The 16,200-nt window shown below is 40.8% G+C and overlaps 1 protein-coding gene across 8 annotated transcripts in view; it reads left to right on the forward strand.

Annotated features, from left to right (window-relative positions):
- eef2k (eukaryotic elongation factor 2 kinase) overlaps window positions 1–16,200 on the forward strand; it is a 55,181-nt gene that overhangs the window by 31,956 nt on the left and 7,025 nt on the right. For 7 of the 8 annotated variants that reach the window (XM_080206776.1, XM_080206782.1, XM_080206778.1 and 4 more), the window contains 13 exons: window positions 1,572–1,743; window positions 2,818–2,967; window positions 3,470–3,602; window positions 4,339–4,466; window positions 6,183–6,393; window positions 6,943–7,010; window positions 8,106–8,180; window positions 9,190–9,243; window positions 9,411–9,476; window positions 10,279–10,419; window positions 11,183–11,371; window positions 13,128–13,252; window positions 15,799–15,977. In XM_080206776.1, coding sequence (XP_080062902.1) covers window positions 1,572–1,743; window positions 2,818–2,967; window positions 3,470–3,602; window positions 4,339–4,466; window positions 6,183–6,393; window positions 6,943–7,010; window positions 8,106–8,180; window positions 9,190–9,243; window positions 9,411–9,476; window positions 10,279–10,419; window positions 11,183–11,371; window positions 13,128–13,252; window positions 15,799–15,977 — 1,691 coding nt within the window. The remainder of the gene's footprint in view (window positions 1–1,571; window positions 1,744–2,817; window positions 2,968–3,469; window positions 3,603–4,338; window positions 4,467–6,182; window positions 6,394–6,942; window positions 7,011–8,105; window positions 8,181–9,189; window positions 9,244–9,410; window positions 9,477–10,278; window positions 10,420–11,182; window positions 11,372–13,127; window positions 13,253–15,798; window positions 15,978–16,200) is intronic. The other variant, XM_080206783.1, reaches the window with a different exon arrangement.

Consider the following 16,200-nt stretch of genomic DNA (forward strand, 5'->3'; position numbering starts at 1 on the left):
GCAGCACTGGTGGAGGAGATTTTGCCCATTCCTCCAGGAGAATGTGTCTGCCTAAAATAGTTCTCCGTTTAGTCACCTTCCTCCATGACTTCCCTCGACACTATTATATGTCCCTTTTAATATTGTTTATTTTAAAATCCAGTCAGTGAGGATTTATTTTAAATTATTATAGCTACGTGGTATCTGGGATTTATCCCTTGTTAGTAGATTAAATGGGTTGCTGACATTTTCAAAATTTGCAGACATGAAGCAGGACATTTCACAAAATTAGTGTCTTTGTAAGCACGCAGTATTAATTTACAGTCTGGTTATAGCACTGTGATACTACATGCCTCTAAACCAACAGTAGAAACATGTAGACGATCTCTAGAATTCTCAGGCAGTGGATTCTAAACTTTGCAGTCACCTCTGCACATTTAATATATGGACTGAAATTTTAGCCTTTTGTTTATTTGGGTTGAATTATTTTAAAATAATTTGTGCATTAAATCATTGCATATACTGTCTTAATTTTGCTTTACTACTGGATTGTAGATTATACTGAGTATTGGAAGTTGCTAAGTGCCACCCTAATTGTCTTTATTCATAAATGAGGTTTGCCCATGCATGTTGTAGCTGGGAATGCTAACGTGTTTATTGGGTAAGGAAATTTAGTTTCCACTCTGATGACACATTGAACACAGTAAGAAGTCTCACAACACCAGGTTAAAGTCCAACCAGTTTATTTGATAGTAAACCCACAGGCTTTCAGTGTTTTCCCCTTCGTCAAGTGAGTGGAGAGTTCTGGTCTCAAACAGAGCATATAAAAGGCACACACAGTTTACAGAATATCAATAGCCAAGTTCCGCACACATGAGGACGGCCTCAACAGGGATCTTGGGTCCATGTTGCACTATCTGTAACCCCCATGACTTGCCTGAGGCAAGACTTGTCTGGAGGCAATACACATCTTTTTAGCCTGTGCCTGATGCTATCTCCACTCACATTGTCTGCATCTTTAAAACTTGAATAGCAGGTTAGCTGTAAAGACTCGCATTCTAATCAGTATTATGTAAACTGTGTGTACCTTTTATATGCTCTGTTTAAGACCAGAACTCTCCACTCACCTGACGAAGGGGCAAACCCCAAAAGCTTGTGGGTTTACTATCAAATAAACTGATTGGCCTTTAACCTGGTGTTGTGAGACTTCTTACTGTGTTTACCCCGGTCCAATGCCAGCATCTCCACACCATGACACATTGTTGAGACAGATTCTTGATTAATGGTCACTTGAACCAGATACTGGACCATAATCTTCATCTGTAGAACCATGCCTCACAGTGGTCAAAGGTTTCAGCAGAAATACAAAGGTGTGTGGAGGAAATTAGTGAGAAATGATAATGGAGAGCAAGGGAACTTATCCTAAAAAGTGATAGAAAAGTACCTTCGGTGGGAGAAATTAGGGGTGGAATATGTCATATTTAGGAAATAGCTCCTGAGAAATCAATGTGAAAAAGGAAAGTGCCAAATTATCTTAATTGCAGATTAGTTGTACCAGAGACTACATTTTGACACTTCTCTTTTTAAATCAGGAAGAAGCTTTCGAATTTCACACGTCACCAGCAGTGGAAATCTGCCTCCAATTATGTAGCAAAGCGCTATATAGATTCTGTGGATCGCAATGTGTATTTTGAGGATGTACGACTTCAAATGGAAGCAAAGCTCTGGGGAGAAGAGTACAACAGGCACAAACCTCCAAAACAGGTGAAGTAATAGACTCTGGGACAGTCGGTTAGACAATTCAGATTCCTTATATTGTGAATTCTGAAGATAGGAATAACAAGAAGCCATTCAGCTCCTGTAGCTGTTCCACCATTTTGTTTGATCATGGCTGATCTTTATCTTGACTGTAATCTGCTTTGGTTCTGTAATTCACACTAACTAGGGTGAGATATTCTTTTGGAGAGTTGGTGCAGATTGGGCTGAATGGCTTCCTTTTGCAGTGTAGGGATTTTGTGGAATTTGTGTCAAAATCTGCTGTTTGAAAATTAGCAGGAGTGCAGCCAATAAAAGTTGGTAATGTCTACATTCTGCTTTATGTATTTTTGGTAGTCTTCTATCTTTGCTCCTCTCTAACTCTTGCTGTGAAGACTGGCTCATGGTTGTAATGCCCTCGCTCAGAGACTCAAGTGGCCTAATAACGATCACTGTCTTGACTTACACTATGTTAACCATGGCTCAGTGGATAGCCTGCTCACCGGTGAAACTGAAGGCTGTGGGTTCAAGTCCTATTATCTAAACACAAGATCTCGGGCCCACACACCAGGTGCAATACTGAATGAGTGCTGCAGTATTAGAGGTGCCATCTTTTGGGTGAGATGTTAAACTGAGGCCCCTGTTTCCATCTTTGGATGTGAAAAATCCCATTGTGGTGTTTTGAAGAAGAGCAGGGGTGTTCTCCCACGTGTCCACGCCAGTATTTATCCTTCAGCCAATGTTGCTGATTTATCTGATCATGTATCTCATTGCTGTTTGTGGGACTTTGCTGTGTGCAAATTGGCTGCCATATTTCCTGCAAACGTTCCAAAAAGTACTTCATTGCTTGTTAAGCTCTTTGGGAATTCTGAAAAGTGATATTTAATTATAGGCCTTTTTTCCTTTAACTTTGCACAGAAAGCATACTCCAAACTGAGCCAGTCTTTCCAAGAGAAGTTGGGATGGGCGGTGTGGACGCAGGCAGCATCTCTAACTGAAAATACTACAAATGTAAAAGCAATCACTCTTGAACTTATTTGGCAATGTTCTCATTTCAAGTGTTTATTTTGTCCTTTATGACAGGTTGACATTATGCAGATGTGTATTTTGGAGATGAAAGACAGGCCTGGAAAGCCTCTGTACCACTTGGAACATTATATAGAGGGTAAATACATCAAATACAACTCCAACTCTGGCTTTGTAAGGGATGAAAATTTCCGCCTTACTCCACAGGTAAGTAATAGATTGGGGATAATGCGGAATAGATCACGCCCTAATCAGACATTTCTAGATCAGCAGTTCCAACCAGGTAGATCTTTATTTGTACTGCTGGATTGAAACCTGAAATTTCCCGACCTGAAAAGAGGTCTGTGTGTGTAGAATTGGACTATTTTCAAAAGATGTTTTGCAGTCCCATGGGACTGGAGGAAAGAAAATTGTTGCCTTAAGTTTAAAGTCATTCTCAAAGGGCAGATGTCTATTATGAAACTTCTAAATGGCATGCTATCCCATTGAGTTTTTAAATATTCATTTTTCTCAAGATTTAATCTGCCTATTTTAAAAAGGAGTCCTTTTGTGCATGTGTTTTCTGTAATAAGTTTAATTTGCGAAATCTGTGGCCAAATATTATCTCGGTGCCTGTGATAAGCATGTATGCTTTGAACTGTGAATCACCCTTCCACTAAAATCAAACTAATTAACAAGTCTTTCCTTTGACCTTACCATATAATTACAGGCATTTAGTCATTTCACTTTTGAACGCTCCGCACACCAGTTGATTGTTGTTGACATCCAGGGAGTGGGAGATTTGTACACAGATCCTCAGATTCATACGTTTGGTGGCACAGACTTTGGAGATGGCAATTTGGGTAATGTTTCTTTATAAACTAGTGGCATCTGTAATTACGCCATTCCTTCACTTACTCGGTTATTTAAACATATAGACATTTTGAGATAAGAGTTTAGGATAAAAGGGAAGTCAAGCTATCTCTTTTACAAAGCACTGGTTTGCCCACAGCTGGTGTATTGCCTTTAATTATGGGCATCACATATCAGGAACAATGTCGAGGCCTTGCAGAGGGTACAGAGGAGATTTATCAGATTAAGGACATACTAATTAGGAGCATTTGGCCCTTCAAACTTAACCTGCCATTCAAGAAAATAATAGTATCAGAGATGAGGGACTTCAGTTATATGGAGAGACTAGAGAGCCTGCTATGGTAATCCTTAGACAGCAAAGCTTAAAGGGAGATTTGACAGAGATGTTCAAAATTATGGTTGGTGTGACCCTCATAACTCATCCACATTGATTCATGGGTAGTGAATAATGGTGTGCTATTGACTGTGAGGCTTACCTCCTCTCTCATCCCATGGGCGCTGAGGCAGATTGCGTCATTTTCACTGTTGTCCCAGTGGAATGATTTAACTCAGCACAGATTGAGGAATCCAGCCTAGGTATTTTCTGATCGGTTTAGGTCAGCACTGTACTACATGGTGCACTGACCCATTGAACCATAAGACCGTTCACAGTATGATGTCCTGAGGTAAACAATAGTGTGGTTATTTTTGGAGATGGGTATACTGATTCTGCACTTTTCACTACAGGTGTGCGAGGAATGGCCTTGTTTTTTCATTCTCATGCCTGCAACAGTATATGTAAGAAAATGGGACTTACACCATTTGATATATCTCCTAAAGAAAAGGAAACATTGGAACATGCACAGAATCTACTGGTTAGTGCTCTACGTAGTTTGTGTTTCTCTCCATTCCTGCCTGGGAGGTGATGACTTGTGCTAGATGGCAGTTGTGGTATCTGATCAAGTGACTCTTTTTTTCTTGATGAAAGATCCCAGACTGTGAGCATTAACTGTTGACGGCATGACAATCCTGACAGTCCCACACAGAGCACTTTCAAATGGCCAGGGCACCAGCAGATCAGGTTTATTTTGTTCCCTCTAGTTTGGGGCACTGAACATTCTACTGATGTCTCCAAATAATCTAACTCAGCTCACCTTGAAAAATAGACCTCTGTCTGTATTGTTCAGCATCACGTTGATGGTGGTTTTATCTTGAAAGAAGAAAGCATTGGACCTAGATGGCTGAAGGCAGTAATGGGAAAAGGAGATGTGCACACTAGGGGAGGGGGACGGTTCTCCCATCTTGGCGTGCAGGTTTTTTGGCACGCGGGGTGGGAGAATAGTGTGTTGGCCATTTTGCGGGATTCGTGCATGCATTCCTGATGCGTGTGGACTCCGGTCTCCCAGCCGAAGAACAGGTGCAGTCAGGACTGCGCTGGAAACCAGCGGGAAGAGAGGTAAGTGATTTAAATCTATTCTTCATGTACTTTAAATGTGATTATCGGGCCCGGCACAGAATTCTCCAGGCCTGATAGCATCTCCCAACCATGCCAGGAGTATTTCACTCTGGCGGGGTTTAGAGTAGCTCCCCATGTGGGGATAATTAGCGGGAAACCCCACCAGAGTGAAGGGGGGGGGGAACGGGCCCATGGGGGTTTGGGTGGTGGGAGGGTAGGTGCCCTGGTACTACCCTGGGGGCAAAGTACCCATGTCCAGGGGGAACCTTGGCATTGCCCACTAGAAAGACCTAGAGGGCAAGGCCTTGGGGCAAGTGGGTGGGACCGAGGAGTGGTGGGCCAAGGGGAAGAACCTATTGTGGGTGGGCTCTGACCTGAGAATGCTTGTGGGGGCTGCACGACAGTGACCTCTGCTATGCACAGAGCGTGGGTCGGGTCTGAATGCCATTGAAAAACAAGTGTAATTTACACCAGTTTTCTTGCCAGTTCAGCACTTTTGGAAGAATTGTCCCCTTGATTTCAGAATCATAAGAATGGAAAGTTCTGGGATGACAAATTTGTAGGACTGGAGGAGGTAACAGAGATGGGGATGGGCTGAGGCTATAGAGGGATTTGCACAGAAACATGAAATTTGATATTGGAGGTGTTGAAGAGGAAAAGTGGTTTGGAGGGGGACAAGCTGCTGAAGGCCTAATGAAGCTGGCAGAGACGTGATGCTGGGTGAGTATGGGGGCTACGTACGGGTTGGTATAGCGTGGGATAGAGAAGCAGAGTTTTGACTGAGCTACGTTTTGTGGAGGGTGGACATTACGAGTTAGACCAGAAGAGTATTCAAATAGTTGAGTCTGGAAGTGACAGAAATGGTTTGCAACAAATATAGCAGGAGTGGAGACTGGTGTTGCTATGGAGTCAACACTAAGATGCCTGGGTGAGAAAGTTAACCTGCAAATGATTGAACTTTCCTAAATAAGAAAAATATACACTGCGTGAAGTAATACTGGGCATGAGATTAATGGAACTCTGATTAGTAAAATGTTCTTCAACCTTCTTGATGTACATTTCGTTTTTATTCCCCATTAATGTACAAATGGATGCCCCTCTTTGAATAAATAAATATCTGTCTTCCTTGAATCAGAAAACAGCCAAAACTGTCATTCGAGGAACGGAGGAAGTCTGTGGGAGCACTCGAGTGAGGACCATTTCTGGCTCAAGACCTCCAATTCTGACACGACTCTCTGAGACCTCTACAGATGAAAATATGAGCGACAGCAATTTTGACTCGCTCCCCTGCTCCCCATCATCTTGGTGGAGTCTTAAGGAAGACATGTTGGGAAAATCTCCAATGGGTAAATTCCATTTTCTTCCATTGACTTTGTTAAGGCATAGCATGGGTGGTTTGGGCTAATTTTATTGGGTTTGGGTATCAAAAAATGTGTAAAATGCAAGTAAATGAAATCAATAATGACCTAATTGACTGGCAAAATAAACTAAAGGGGCTGAATGGCCTGGGCTTATCCCTATGCATCTCATATTTAGATGAGTAGCTGCCAACAGGCAGGAGATTAAGTGTTTTCACATTGAAAGTGGCCATTTCTGTTTCAAAATCCTTATTCAAAGGAGGTAGTTCTTTTAATAATGTACCAATTTAAGGAAGACAAATTGCGTATGAGTTCTGATTCCTCCCCCCTGCTTCACCCCCATATCTTGCCACCTTTCCCTCTCCCTATCTCCTTGCTTGACGTTCCTGTCGTCCTTCACTTGCTTAGAATTTGACACAGCCAATTTATTTTCAGTACGTGGGTTTATTCGAATTTTTTTGCAAGAGTGTCTTGTTTTCTCTGATTATGTCAAGATGTCCAAGTAATCTGTAGCACCCAGTTTCTTCTTTCTTCTAGGTTGGACATTCTTCAGTGAAGTTGATAATCTGGGTGATGAGCACAGTGATTCATCGGCTGAGAGACGGGTAAGATCAGATAGAAATTGGGGTTGTTCTAATTTGCAGCTTTGCATGTAATATTCTGTTTTGTAGAACTGACTTCTGGTATATCTGTAATGTATGGGATTAGTATACACAATAACGTGACCTCTGCTTCTGCCTTTCAATTTCTTTTATTTATCTGCCATCCTAATTAATGATATGTTAAGGTATATTTTTCATGCCCATACATTATCCATTTGATATAGTGCCAAAAGCAATTCAATGCATCCAAAGGAAAGTAAATAGACAAAAAATTGTTTCCAATCAGGCATTATCCACATTCAGTTAGAATGATAAGACTAATCTCTACCTTATCCCATCCTCACCAGTGAGTTTTTTAAAAATCAGGTTCACATATCAGTTTAGCTTTTTTACTGTATTTGGATCAGAAAGTAATTCAGAGATTTTTTTCACATCCATATTTTGTGCTCACTGTGTCTCCTGCCAATTCAATATAACCTCACAAGATGGCCACTGACACCCACCTGTGTGTTTGTGCAGAGATCCAGTGATGTCACTGTTGGAACCTGCAACCTGAAACTCAATGAGAGAAGGAGGCAGAGTAAGGAGGGGCAATTTGGTTTGACACTCACAACAATCTACAATCCACTTACGTTACATTGCACAGTGTGGGAGAGCGCAGCCTCCATAGCACTGAATTTTACATGTTACATAGTGGGACAGAGTTTTGAAACACTGATCAACATGATTGCAGTAAAATATCTCACAAGGAAACAGTCTTACTTTCCCTGCCTGCAAACCCTTCTAGTGCCCTGTAAAAGGAGTTTCCAGAAGTCATTACTGTTAGTCCAGGGTAGAAATTCACAACTTTCTCCCTACTGCCAAGGACAATGATGACCACATGTCCTGCTGCACATTGCCCCCTTTAAAGATGGTAACCATTAACCTGGGCTTGCTATCAACATGCCATTGCACACGCAGTGTTGACAGCAAACACAGCCTTTTGTGCTATCTCAAAATACAGTTTAATTTCCTCTTTGACACCTATTTTACTTTGTAACATAATTACTTCAGACTACCTGAGCCTGCTTTGTAACAGTTCTCCTATTCTGCTGTCAGATGTCTGAAAATGGTGGTGACAGTGGATGTCCCAGTGAGCGGAGGAGTGAACTGGAAGGAGAGTTTGCAGATCGGGTAATGAGCAACTTTCCATAATAAAAGATAACAAAAGGGTTAGGTACAATAAATGTAAAGAATGTGTTCCTAGTGGTGTGGATGTCCAAAATTGGGGGGCATAAATATAAGATAGTCACAGTATATCCCAATGGGGAATTCAGGAGAAACTTCTTTACTCAGGGAGTGGTGAGATTGAGGAATTCACTACCACAGGGAGCAGCTAGAGCAAATAACATAGATGCATTTAAGGGAAAGCTAGATATACATGCAAGGGAGAAAAGGATAGAAAGTTATAGTGAGATGAAGAGAGGTGAGAGGAGGACTGTGTGGATCACAAGCACTGGCACAGACCCAATGGACTGAATGGCCTGTTCTTGTACTGTGGACATTGTATAACAATGTAATCCCTTGTGTATCCACATTGTCTGTCCTTTCAACAGGGTCTCCCCCATCCCACCTTATGATAATTATGCTACAGAATTTAAAAACTGCAAAGACAATCTATGACTCTATAAGACAAAAGAATTACAGTACTGTTGGCATATAGTGGAAATCTGGAACTGTCCCCAAAAAAGCTGTTGAAGGTCTGGGTCAAATTAAAGATCTCAAACTTGAGATTTGATGGACTTTAGTGAGATAGGAGTGTTAAGCGTTATGGAAACAGCTTAGCTCTATGATACTCATCAAATTGGCGAAATGGACTAGAGGTGCTGAATGTTCCTCATGTTCCAAACGCCAGGAATCCATTGGTTGTTATTAGTTATGCATAATTATGTAACTGCTTTGGGAGAACAACACTTAAATGAAACACTTGCTTTGGTCATAACTTATAATGTATTTTAAAACATACATTTCTCGCACAGAAAAAAAGTTAACAAGTGCTGACTAGCATGTTATAATTTAGCAATTGTTATAGTACATGTCTTGAATAGATAGAGAATATGTCCTATTAAGTTTTAGTTGCAACCTGATGTACTTGTAGGATCCTCTTATTGTTGTTTGTGTTTTTTTTTACAATTCTATTCAGATGAATGCAAACATGCGAAGGTATTGCGAATCCGATGAAGACAGTATTCGAAGGGTATGTAATGCAGTGTGCCACCAGAAGAGTTTATTCATCTTTTCTGACTTTCAGGCCTCTTCCCTTGTATGATATGTCCTTTTGATAGATTGAATGTGAATATTTTTGTTGTAAGTTTTCTTTTTACTTCTTAATTCTGTTTCTTTACCTTATCGTTCTTCAATCAGGGAAATGCAAACCCCAATGTGTGCCAACCCTTAATCATCCTCAGACGCTGTCATAGGACTCAGCCGGTGATCATGCATGATTGCTTGGTCCTTGCATTTTATTGTGTTGTGTGCATTTTAATAATAATGCATGAAATATACAGATATGGTGCAGAGTAGGTATAAGCACTACTGTTTGCTGAGTAGGTATAAGCAGAACCAGGTGCTTTAGTAAACCATGCTGGTCAAGGAGCCCCCAGGTTTGATCTCCGGTCTGTAATGAGTTACATGTTCTTAGCTTGAGTAGGAGATGGTATAACTGTTTCCACTGTAGGATCAGGGAGAGGTTAAACAGCCAGTGGTTAGTAGGGATTGCTTGTGAGTAGATGCTATGTGAGTGCAGGGTTGTTTTTTATCACGTAGCCTTCTAACTCCCACTTCCATGTTCAAATATGAAATTACCAGGTGTCACAGCCACAGCTGGCCCCTGCAGAAGAGGGAGGAAGAAATTTGATGGATGCAGATATAATCCAAATAATTCCCTAAAATTACACCTGCATATTCTTGCTTGGCTATTGGACTCACTCTGGAGCTTGTAGGGCCTGGACTTGAATCTGTGAAGGCAGAAGGTTCATCTAATGTCATGAATGTGGAATAGCTGGCTTAAGCAGTTGAAAATTAAATGATTTTATGCTGTAATTGCTGTTGCATATGTGATTTCAACAAAGGTCTGCAGTGCATAAGACACAGTTTGTAAAGCAATCTGTATCCTAAATCTGATGAATGAATGCTTCACTATATGCAGATTGTCAGTGTGTAGGGTGATGTATTGTGTTGACAGAAATCCAAGGCCAGTGCATTTATGCATGCTATGATTCTTATCATTCAGGATCATCACAACGAAGACAAATGGAATCAGTACCATACGTCCCGGGCTCACACGCATCGGCCTTCGTGCGTCGCATTTGAGGTGGAGCGACTAAATGCCATCAAGCAGGAAAAGAAAATAGGGAAATCCATACTGGGCAAGGTAATTCTAACTGGGAATTTTCTGGTTTAAAGATTGAGTCACAAACGGTGTACTTTGCCCAGTTCAGTATGGTAACTTAGTATTTTGGCAACACAAGTTGATACAATATTATTGTGCCAGTGCTAAGAACAGCGGTGTATTGATGCATACTATTTGAGGGAGTAGTTATTGATTCTAGACCAACAACATGAAGCACAACATTGTATGCAAGGAGCTCAAGGAATGGAAATAGGACGCAATATGCCCCGATCATATATCTCTTAAAGACCAGATGCTACAGTAGTACACTATTAGGATCTTCTTGCCTGTTATTCCTCTTGTTGTGGGCTGGATGAAGTCACTTTTACTTTGTATTTCACCCTTTACCTTTGCTTCATTTCCATGGGACTATATTGGGGAGGTTGAGGATGATAGGTTAACTATCCTAACAGTCACTGTGTCTAACTGGAGGATTATGAAAAGGAATGTGATTAACCTCAAGTGTGCACTATTATCTTCAGTTGTCTCTGCCTGCTACATTGTACTAGGTTAGATTGTAATCACTTAGTCACTACGTCCAAAATTGTACAGTTCAACTTGACTCAGATGACTTTTCCTTCCTTATGTGAATATGGGACAATTATAACTGCCATTGGCTGTTTGCTCGAACAATGCAGCAAAGCCAATCCCATTGCCCACTTTCTTCCCATTTGTTCTTGCTCCTCTCTGTTTGTCTTCTGTCTCACTGTAGGTCATAAGCTAACTAATTATATTTCCCATGCAGGTGCACTTGGCAATGGTACGTTATCATGAGGCTGGTCGATTCTGTGATAAACTGGAAGAATGGGATCGCAAGTCTGCAATCTTCCATCTTGAACATGCTGCTGTTTGTGGGGAACTGGAAGCAATTGTTGCTCTTGGCCTAATCTATCTGCAGTTGCCTCATCACATCTTAACAGATGTCACTGTAGAGGTATGATTGTTATTCTATCATCAAAGACATATTTATGACGCAGAATTATGCATTATATTTTCCAACGGACTGATGAAATGGAGGATTCTGGTCATAAGCATTGATCTTTAAAAATAGAAAATTGACTGCTGGGTCTTTTCATAGCTTAGAAGCTTATTTCTTCTGAGAATTCAATTTTAATCCAGTGTGATTAGAATGTGGAGTGCACTACCTCAAGGAGTAGGTGAACTGATGCATTTAAGGAATAACGTGAGTCAGAATGGAAAATGACAATGTAAAAAATAGTAACAAGAATAGGTCATCCCCTTTGAACTTGATTCTAAACCTTTGAATGAAGAATTTTTTCCTCGTCTCCTGCCTAAATGATCGTCCCCTTATCCTGAGAATTCAGCCTCTATTTCTAGATTCTCTGTTCTAGGGAAAACAGTGTTTCAGTTTATAAGTTTCAATGAGAACACTTTTCATTCTTTTAAGTTCCAGAAAATATGGGCTCATACGTCAACCTACTAATTCCAGGAATTAATGCATTAACTTTTGTTGCATCCCCTCTAAAGGAGGTTGGATAAAAAGACCAAATTTTACACAGTATTCCAGCTGTGGTCCCCCCGAAGCTCCATGTAATTCCATTGCAAGAATTCCTTATTCTTTTACACTGCAAACCCCTTGCATTAAAGCAATGCGTCCAAAATGTTTCCTCAGTGTGACCATGTTTATAATATCTGAGTTGACCCCAGAGTTCCGAAGATATAGGAGCAGTATTAGGCCATTCGGCCCATTGAGTCCGCACTACCATTCAATCATGGCTGATATGCTCCTCATCCCCATTTTCCTGCCTTCTTCCCATAACCCTTTCAAACTATTGCCAACACCCCCTTACATTTACTCACTGTCCCAACATCCACCGCACTTTAGGATAACAAATTTTTGTGTCTGTAATGAAATCTTTCCAATGTTTTTGTTGTCTAGTGTAATATAGTTAATGTTTACTAAGCATTAGGATTTTTTAAAGTTTGTTGTAGCTCATCACCTATTATGTATTTTAATCTAATTTCCCAATCTACCTTTGCCAACTCACACCTCAGGTACTTCTGTATTTAAACTTACAACCCTAGTTTTGGAATAATCACATAGCTCTCGAACTCAATATGAAAATCCTGATCAGTCCTTCCCCAAGGATCCTTTACTAATTAACTCTGTATTGTTAGAGAATACTAGATCTAAAATAGTTTGTTCCCTAATTAGGTTTTTCAAAACCTAAAAGCAAAATACTGCAGTGCTGGAGATCTGAAATTAAAAAAAAGTGCTGGAAAAACCCAGCAGGTCTAATAGCATCTGTGGAGAAAAGACCAACAGTTAATGTTTTGAGTCCAATATGAGTCTATTTCAGAAAATATTGTTTTAACACCTGTTTTGAGTGTTTTCCATGAACCCATCATCCAAGATACCTTTGCCAATTTGGTTTACTTCTAGTGATCATTAAAGTCACACACAATTATTGCGTTAGTTTTGAATCATGTTCCTTTAATTTGCTGATTTATACTCTGTCCAACAGTATTATATACTGATGGGAGGCCTATTCTCTGACACACAATAGATGGATGTGCTGATAAAGTGAGATGAGGAGTGGGAGGAGGCCCAAGTGGAGCCTAAACACCAGCATGGACCTTTTGGACCTAGTTGCCTGTTTCTGTGTTTTAGACTCAATGTAAGTTTGTACAAATCAGCAATTAAAATGAATCTATAACTCTATGAACAGGATACTCAACAGAACCGGCAGAGAGGCTTTGACTACTTGCTGATGGGTGCAGAAGCAGGAGATCGTCCATCCATGATTCTTGCGGCTCGAGCCTTTGATAGTGGCATCAATCTGAGTCCCGACAGGTGCAGGATCTCTTGTACTATCTATATTTTATTGCCGATAACTTTGTCATCTGTGTTTTGCAAGAAGTTGATTAATTGGAATAGAATGCAGTGAGGACAGAGACATTGCTATGCTTTGCAATGAATATTTCTCTGACTGAATGAGTCCTGTTACTTTCCTTCTCATGTAGAGGGATTCTGAAAAGGAAAATTAATATTGAGTTTAACTAATGTTCATATACTCTGTTTGAGCATAATTAAATTATGTTTTTGTATTTGCTTGAAAGTTTAGGCATCGGTGGACCACTAACAGGATCAACTGTGTTGCATTACATTGTCAAATAGTTTGCCACCACTCTTATCTCTATTGCACATGAAAATTGGTCTCTCGAGTGAGATACCTGAGAGTACAGTGCAATTATCTCTGAATAAATGAATGAAAGAGAAAGAGAATAACTGATGAAGTTTGGCCAGTAGTAAGACATGAAACAAAGTGGCGAGTACAAAGGGAGGAGGTTTGTTCATTTAACATCATTAACGAATAAAGACCTGATCAAAGAGATCGACCTTTAAAGCAAGCATTGTCAATTTGTCAGAATCCAGGAAAGAAATGCTGATGAAGCCATTCTATAAAGTGCTGTAGTCAACAAGAGACATTGAACATTCTTTGTGCATCTGGATTGGGAATTCTGTTAGAATTGCTCCTGCTCAGTAACCATAACTTTATTGAACGTACGATGGAAGCTCTGTGTATGTCGTAATTGTGTGAACTAGTTACTGCTTCACAGTCAGTGTCGTTCAGGCAGCTTCAAGAATATTCCCTGTCCTTGCATTATACCGTTGGGACAAATGTATATAAACAAAGCTATCTGGACTATAAACAGTGTTTTGGCAGGGTGCTTGATTAATTTAGACAAGGAGAATCTATTTATATGCTGCGTGGTTGCAGGACATAGAGTTCACATACTTCTTCCGTTTGTCTGATTCTCTACTTGTACAAAATAAACAATTGGGAATGTAACCTAATCTCCTCCCCAACTAGATAATTTAAGGGAATTGGCATGGCTGATTAAAGTTTATTTATTAGTCACAATTAAGGCTTACATTAACACTGCAGTGAAGTTACTGTGAAATTCCCCTAATTGCCACTACCCTTCATTGTTGTTATCTGTGAGACAGGATTTTGATTTATCAGGCCATATAGAATCACATACAATCATAGAGTCCCTACAATACAGAAGAGACCATTCAGCCCATTGCATCTGCACCAGCTGTCTGACAGTATTTAACCCAGGCCTTCTGCCTGCCCTATCCCTGCAACGCCACACATTTACCATGGCTAATCCTATCTAACCTATACATCTTGGGACACTAAAAGGCAATTTAGCATAGCCAATCCACCTCACCTGAACCTCTTTGGACTCTGGAGGAAACCCACACAGACACAGGAAGAACATGCAAACTCAACACAGACAAGTCTGGAATTGACCTGGGTCGCTGGAGCTGTGAGGCAGCAGTGCTAATCACTGTGCCACCGTACAGAGAGCTGACAGGAAAATTTGATCCTTTTCTCTCCCAATGTCCATGTACTTAGCAGCTGAATCTGCTTAGTAGCAATCAAAGCTGTAAACTTAGGCTGATTTATGTTTTACCCATTCCCTAGCCCAGTGTCATTGCAGCAATTCGTGACTACTAACTGCAGCCCTAGCTGAGATAACCCAATGGTAGTTTGTTTAGCTTTATCTAGTGTCTTTAACTTCTCAAACATAGTGGCAAAAATTGATACCAAAAGAAGATTTTCAGAGGGGTGACATCAAGTTTAAAAGTGGTGGATTTTAAGGACTATCTTAGAGGAGGAGGAGAAATCAAGATCTGAGGGAGGGAATTCCAGAGCTTGAGCCTATGTAGATGAAGACATGGCCACCAATAATGAGGCAAAGGAAGCAAGAGATTTGCACAGTCTGAGTTGGAGAAGTGCAAGGATCTCAGAAGCTGAAGAAGGTTATAGAGTTGGGAAGAAGTGAGACCATGGAGGATCAGCACTCATTGGGCATCAGGTCTTTGAAAAGCTGGGATTGTCAGAGGATCTTAATTTGAGACCTATTGACCTTATAATGGTCAATTATGAGGGGGGCTTTGTTGGAGAAAGTAACAAGAAACTGTTTCCTTTGGTAAATGGGTCAGCAACCAGAGGCATTAGATTTAAAATAATTGTCAAAAGTGCTAGAGGGGAAATGGGAATTGTCATTTCAAACACAATGCTGTTAAGATAGAAACATAGAAAGAATCAAGAAACCTAGTGCAGAAAGAGGCCATTCAGCCCATCAGGTCTGCACCGACCACAATTCCATCCAGGCCCTGTCCTCGTATTCCTACATATTTACCCACTAATCCCTCTAACCTATGCATCTCAGGACACTAAGGGGCTATTTAGCATGGCCAGTCAACCTAACTCGCACATGGACTGTGGGAGGAAACCAGAACACCCAGAGGAAACCCACACAGACACAGGGAGAGTGTCAGCCTTGTCATCCCTGTGTAAATGTAGCAGCTTTTTCCCATTGCAGGACTCAAGACTGGAAGGAAGCTTTACATTGGTATACTGCTGCTCTGAACATGACTGATTACGATGAAGGTGGAGAATACGATGGCACCGGGGATGAGCCTAAGTATTGCCTCCTTGCTCGAAAAGCCGAGATCTACATGACAGGAGGGTTTGGTGTGGAGCCAGACCCACAGACAGCAGGTAGGATAAATGTATCAACATTCACGAAGTGAACAAGAAATAATCCAAAATGGCCACAGTCTGGTTTTTAATATTTTTTAATGGGATATGTGTGTTGCTGGCAAGGCCAGCAACTGTTGCTCATCCCTAATTGCCCTTGAACTGAGTGACTTGCTAGGTCATTCAGAGGGCAGTTAAGAATGAACCACATTACAATGGACCTGGAGTCATGTAGGCCAGAACT

This window comes from Carcharhinus amblyrhynchos, chromosome 18 (genome assembly GCF_965287045.1).
Source record: "Carcharhinus amblyrhynchos chromosome 18, sCarAmb.v2.hapA, whole genome shotgun sequence".
NCBI lineage: Eukaryota > Metazoa > Chordata > Chondrichthyes > Carcharhiniformes > Carcharhinidae > Carcharhinus > Carcharhinus amblyrhynchos.